This window comes from Ostrea edulis, chromosome 7 (genome assembly GCF_947568905.1).
Source record: "Ostrea edulis chromosome 7, xbOstEdul1.1, whole genome shotgun sequence".
Lineage (NCBI taxonomy): Eukaryota > Metazoa > Mollusca > Bivalvia > Ostreida > Ostreidae > Ostrea > Ostrea edulis.
The window spans coordinates 41,362,929-41,370,180 of NC_079170.1; the positions used below are offsets into that span (position 1 = coordinate 41,362,929).

Consider the following 7,252-nt stretch of genomic DNA (forward strand, 5'->3'; position numbering starts at 1 on the left):
CGGAAATTGAAATCGCTATATGCTGATGGCAATTACTGTGTGGTTTATCCTGAAACAAACAGGATAGTGTACACTGAGATATTTATCCTAATACATTTAATTTACAGATATTTCATCCATACCAGGATCCTTTCGTGGGATCATAAAAAGAACGTTTATATGGGAAATGGAAGCCAAATTTTCACTTGTACGGTAAAAGTTGTGCAGGGATCTCACGAAAGACATCAACACTGAAATTGTGTAAATTCCACATTAATATTTTCCTTCAGTACGTCCTTTTTAGCAATACATATTGAGAGCATTTAGGTAGGGTCACTTACACACTGAACATGTCATTTAATCGATAATTCACTTATCTAGATTTATCCTAATGACAAGAGCTAATTTTTGGGGTTTTAATCGAGATGAAAGACAAGTTACCGCCTCACAATCATAAAATGTATGTCGTTTGGTGTGTTATGGATCAGAATTAACCCTTAATAATGCAGCAGCGGTACTCACTAAAACGACAATTTGAAATTTAACACAATTTATTTATTATTATTGAAAATAATAATAGCGATAAGAAAATACTAGTTTACGATAGGTGAACAATCACAATGTTCGTGCCGAGCCGAATTTACACGCAAGACTGACACAAGTCATATATGGCATACTATAAAACCTGGCTTGGCCCCATTGGCCTGGTCTGACCTCAAAATTGGCCTGGACCCAATTTTAGCCTCTAATTATGCTCCATCCCAAATTTTGGTCTGGCCTAAAAAGTAGGCCTGGCCTCGAATTTGGCCTCTAAAAAATGTTTGACCTCAACCAAATACAGTTTTTTACTCAAAATTTTGACCGCATTCATTGGTTTATTATAGGTTTCAGTTTTTCAATCACATAGCAGATAAATGATGTTTCTGTTGTTATGTTAATGTGCACTTGAAAATAATCATGAAATGCCACCAATATGGTTGATTTTATTGAATATATATTAATCACTTTATTGATCAAATAATTTTCTTTTCCCTTCATTTAAGAAATGAACATCACTTTTGAGCTGTTCATGGTCAGTATGAACGGATTTGGATTTGAGGCAAATTCTGTGAATCGCGCTAGCGATTCACAGATAATTTGCCTCAAATCCAAATCCGTTCATATTGACCATGAACAGCTCAAAAGTGATGTTCATTTTTTATATTTATATTCATTTACTAAAACACCGTTTGTTTACATTGCTTCTATTTTGTTGCATAAAACGAACTCCTAGCCTCTGTCACAGTAGTTATTGTGACGTACGTCAACACATAGACATGACGTCACATTTCGTCTCACCCTGCCTTTTATCAACATTGCAAGGTGCACTGTATTTTGGAGTTAGGAGACCGCAAGATTGGGATGATAATCCACATAAGTTTACAATCTTAATCCAAAGGTGTGACTTGCGAGATCTTTGTAACAGGTGTTCTATTTTGTCCAAATCATCACGCTCTCTTAGTCGCGTGCTTTAAGCTAGTTCATAATCCGTTCATAGTCAATGTGAACAGATTGTGTCTCGCGCTGAAATTGGTTGGTTCATAGAGGAAAATACGATTTGCAATATAAATATATCTGTATGTACTAGTACCCTCCAAAAACGTATACACAAATAATGAAATGATTGGCATGCTTTTTTTTTCAGAATTATGATTGATTTCATTGACTTATTATTGGTTTTGGTTTTTTTTTCAAAATTGTTGAACATGAATCATATGTTTTTGTTGTTTTGTGAATGTACACATTAAAATAATCATGAACTACCACCAATCTGATTAATTTTATTGAATATATGTTGATCAGTTTATTCATTAAACATTTGCCCTTCCTAACTTATGTACTACTATACAGCAAAAAAAAAAAAAAAAAAGAATACGGAACTAATGAAATTATTGGCTTGTTGATTTTTTCCTGAATTATGATTGATTTCATTGTTTTATTATTGGTTTTAAAATTGTTGAACATAAATGATATGTTTGTGTTATTTTGTAGATGTGCACATTGAGAACTCTCAATTTACCAATGATCCACTTCACTTATTGATAATGAATTAAAAAACAAATTCAGACTAGTTTAATGATGAATCATCACACTTCACACACTACAATGTAGTGTACTGCCTACTTGATAAGAACAATGAGTTTGATGTCTAGAAATAAAAATACTACCATAAATCATACAGATTGAAGCTACAACTTTGATAAATTAAGGATGTTCATATCTGTTTAAACTATTTGAAATAAACATGTAACATTAGTATTGTAATGGGATATTATATTATTTACAACATATTATTCTACAGCACGGATCTTGACAGGGAGTCAAGATTGATGTTAATCTATGATATACAGTTTGAAATGTCACACAGCAATGTACAAAACGTTTATTGTCGATAATGATTAGAATAAAAGATGATTTTGATGACAGTCTAAAAAGTCAAGAAGTAAAGCAAAAAATTAAAGCTACACTTTGTGAATTTGTAGATGCATAAACCTTTTTTTTTTCTCCATTATAAGACAATAGTATGAGCATTACGTGTATTAGATATTTGCTTAGATATAGCTGTTTCAGTGGTTAGATAAATGTACAACGATTTTTGTTAACTAATTAATACAGACTTTGATATAAGATAATAAGAGAATGGACAGATGCAATGTAATAATTGTAATTACTTCTGTTTTATTGTTGCTTTATCACAAAACCAGAAAAAATCACAATTTTGAAAATGCAGACGGACAGTTTTGTATACCTTATACAGTTTAGGCACAATCATAAAATGAGTTATTAATTAAAATTTTCTGTTGTATCAAACACACCTCATTTGCAAATGTTGGATTGTTCCATTGTTTCTGTATAATGGAATTTCCAACTTCAGCAAACATTCTCATCAGCATCATATAATATGGTGATATATATTCCCTTTATCCTTACAGGACGGGCCTTCATAGCATGGGAACTTGTCACTTTTACAACGAGTATTGAAAATCAAGAAATATTTATAATGCATCATATCCGTTTTAATCTAAATTGTGCATTCAAGGTCAAGTATAGATAAATGAACACAAAAATACAAATCTAAAATCCTTAGCTTATTAGTTATTTTCATTATTCTAGCAAACATTTCAGTGTTTTTATCTTGATTTTTTTTTTTAAAAAATGTCATGTATTATGCTTTGGAAATTAAACAAGTTACACTACATGAGCGTACATAGTGTATGAAAAGGGTGCTATATAAATATGGTATTATTATTTGCATGTGTCATATCTACACCTTGAAACCAATAAAACCATATGCTCTGTTCTGAATGTGTGCTGATTGTAAAATCGAATTCATAAAATGACAACACAATTGTAACACTTTTATTTGTAAATTGATATCAAATTGAATTATATTGAAGACAAAATATATCAATAAATCAGTCATTTCATTAGAAAAACAAATACTTTTGTCAATAAACCAATCAATAGATAATCAATAAAATCAATCAGATTGGTAGTAGTTTATGCTTATTCTAACGTACATAATCATTTTATTTCTACAACTTAGAAAAACTAAAATCAATAATAAATCAATGAAATCAATTATAATTATGGAAAAAATCACTATGCCAATTGTTTCATTAGTTGTGCAATATGTTTTAGTGTGTACTAGTACATACATATATAAATTAAGGGGAAAGAAAATGATTGATTCAATAAACTGATCAATAGATTTTCAATAAAATCAATCAGATTGGTGGTAGTTCCTGATTATTTTAAAGTGCACAATTTACAAAACAACACAAACATTTCATATATCTCCTATGACTTTGAAAAACTAAACCAATAATAAATCAATCAAATCAATCAAAACTTTGAATTAAAACAAATTTTGGTTGAGGCCAATAAAATTTGAGGTCAGGCCAACATTTGAGGCCAGGCCAAAATTTTGGATAGAGCATAATTAGAGGCCAAAATTGGGATCGGGCCAATTTTCAGGCCAGGCCAGGCCAATGGAGCCACGCCAGGTTTTATAGTATGCCGTCATATTTATAAACTTTATTAATTGATTAAGCGCTTGTCTAATAAATTTTGAATGAAGTTTTCGGTACATTGGTGAAGGCACGGTTATGTAATTATTGTTATATCACCTTTCTACTAAAGTGATAAACATCGAACATCTAGAACACGCTCAGCCGTAGGGCTCAATTAAGTACAAGTTTACACAACAGTTATATTTAAAATCATATTTGCAATTATACACAAGAACCATTTGTGGTGTACTTTCATTTTGCTATTGTCTCACATTGCACCCCGTGATATTTGACGTCATGGGAAAAATCTGCACGATATCTGTTTTCCATGATTCAACGATACCAAAACTGAAATTTTATACATTTTATACACATACCGTGTTTGCCCAACTATCTATCTTGTATTGCGTATACGAGTTATGAGATTGATCACTGTTGGTTATCTTCACCTTACATATATCTTTTCAAGAACGTCAAAATTCTCCGTGTTATATGATTGTCTGAAGTTGAATTTTCCAACTTCCATACGCTGTATTGATACTAAATATCAAAGAGGAAAATTACAACGAATGCCAAATTATGCCAAGGAACCAGCTAATCATTATGATTTGACTATATAAAGAATTTCTCTTTAGGTTTCATACAGAAAAAATGATCTTAAATTCATAGAATCTTTTTTGCTCAAATAGTAATATAAAAGGAAATTTCCGGAACATATGATATGTAATACAAGTACATATGTATAAATAAATTATCAATATATGTTACATATTTTTTAATAATAATAAATACTGTCATTAGTAGATCTTATATTGTATAAAATACCAAAATATAAATTTACTTTTATAATACCTACTGTACCAAACATATTTGCAGGTTATTGATCAGTTATTTTTCAGCACAATTTTGAATAGCTTTAAAGATGCATATGTAGCTCAGTCAGTTACGTTAGAAATTAGTCGTAAATCATCACATTGGAACGACGATGATACATCCATTATCTTGGATCAACACACAGTTCATATTCTTTGGGCTTGTAACTTAATTCCAAAAGGCCTTCAAAGTCATAGATTGTGTCCACAGGTTTGTAAATTCTACAGTTTTGTAGCACTGAAGACAATACGTAAAAAATCTCAGCCTGTGCAATCATTTTGGCAACGCAGCTCCGTCTTCCGGCGCTGAATGACAACACATTGTCGGCTTTTTCTTTGTTCAAATTTCCTTTATCATCTAGGAAACGTTCTGGTTGGAACTCGTACGGATTGCCCCAATATTCGTCATGCATAACCGAGGCGAGGTTAAAAAACACGACAGTTCCCTTCTCAATTAAGTTCCCTTTTACAAATACATCATTGGTTGCTTGGTGCGGTAGTCCCATAGGAGACACTGGTGCCGCCCTCATAATTTCTAGAATAGTAGCCGCGGTGTAAGGCAAATTAAGTCGATCTTTCACAGAGATAGCTTTGTTTCTTCCTATTTTTTCGTCTATTTCTCTCTGAACTTTCAACTGAACGTCTTCATATTCAGCAAAATACATCAACGCCCACCTCAGGGTAGAAGCGATAGTTTCGTATCCAGCGCCAAAAAAGTCTTGCATTGTGTCGAGCAGCTGAGTCTTGGTTAGCCCCACTTCATTTGGGACATCTGTTATGTCGTACTTCAAACAAGCAATCAGTATGCCATCTAACGCATGACGAGGATTATTTGGATCAAATGTCTTCATAATATCTTCCCTGTTTTCGTTTCCGGCATTCTTAAGGTGTTCAATCATTTCCCAAAACCTGCTAAATTGATTCGGCATAATGTATCGCAACCAAGGGAGAACATCAAAATAATTTCCCATCGTGAAGAATTCTTGGAATATTTCTTGGTTTTTCATAACCTTAAGAAATGCCGGATCATCTCATATGTTCTCGCCCTTTCCGTAACAGAACTGGTACATAATGCTCCCTGCGGTTGTGTAAACTAAATCTTTGGGGTTAAACGGTTTGCCTTCGTTTGACAAAAACCTCGACACCAGTATGTTCGATTCGTCTCGAAACACATCTTCTAGTTTAGCATTGTCGTAACCTCCAATCTCTCTGATTACACTACAAGCAATTTTTCGATGAAGCAAGTACCTCTCGTCAAACCCACTGAAAGAAAGGCCTTTCATTCCGCTCACGCTTTTCACTGAGAAGAACGGTGGCCGAGAAGCAAATTTATCGGACTCTTGAGTAAGGGTTGATTTCACGGCGTCTTTTCCATTGATGACAACAGCGGGCCACGATCCGAATCGTAAATAGAATACATCGCCATACTCCTTTTGCTATTGTTTAAATTTATCCAGCGGCCTAGATCCAAGGAAGGGTAGGTGACCCACTAATGGAAGTCCCCAGGGGCCAGGTGGTCTTTGCTTCCATACCAAAACAAGGTTCGTGGTAAAAAAGACGATCGAAAGTATTATTAACAATACGGCAAAGTAAAAAATATTCTGGTTTGCTTCGGAATTCATATTCACGATGAACACTATCCTGTCTGAGAATTTAAAAACGAAAGATACTAAAATAATTGTTCACAAAGAAAGATTACGCGCTTTACCCCACGGATTTGTGTAACACCTGAATTACATAACACGCTACTTTGCCTATTATATGAAGCAATAGGGTATGTGAAATTTCTGAATTGATATGAATGTAGCATGCATGAGTGCGTCTGAATGTTAACATATACCCAGAGGTGAAGTTTCGACGTGTTTCTATCATATATGGACTTCCACACAACGAGATTTTCGTCACCGGCCCACACGAGAGCTATATGCTCTATGGATATAATTTTAAACAACGTATAAAAGAGTCATTGTGCACTTAAACAATAAGGTCCTTTATCTGTTGTTTTATCAGGTGAATGTATCAAGCATTCAAGAAAGCATAGCATGCATTTTTCTGCAGTGATTGCTACCTTCATCACCAGATAAAACACAAAAATGAAGATCAATCTAATAACCCGTAAAAGGAATACAAAATAGAGGGTTTGGATGACACACCCCCATGGATTTGGGATTGGGTGTCTACGATCAGGTAAACAGAGGAATCTTTAATCAGAATGAGTGTGCCAAGAATAGCACAGCAATTGGTATGAAACACCTCAGACAACATTAAGGCAATGACAAGTTGTATAGGTAAAGTAGATCGTTACAAAGTCCATAACATTTGACAAATTCTGACTTTAATCGAGACTGT

General features: G+C 33.5%; 1 protein-coding gene across 1 annotated transcript; it reads right to left on the minus strand.

The window, feature by feature from the left end:
• Positions 1 to 4,791: 4,791 nt before the first annotated feature.
• Positions 4,792 to 6,565, minus strand: LOC125655551 (cytochrome P450 2K6-like). Its single transcript, XM_056144431.1, has one exon. The coding sequence runs from the start codon at positions 5,908 to 5,910 to the stop codon at positions 5,029 to 5,031; it is 882 nt and encodes a 293-aa protein (XP_056000406.1). The 5' UTR covers positions 5,911 to 6,565; the 3' UTR covers positions 4,792 to 5,028.
• Between the last annotated feature and the right edge of the window lie 687 nt (positions 6,566 to 7,252).

Excerpts from the sequence above, each read along its gene's own strand:
- LOC125655551 (XM_056144431.1), bottom strand. The coding sequence starts at position 5,910 with ATGAAAAACCAAGAAATATTCCAAGAATTCTTCACGATGGGAAATTAT.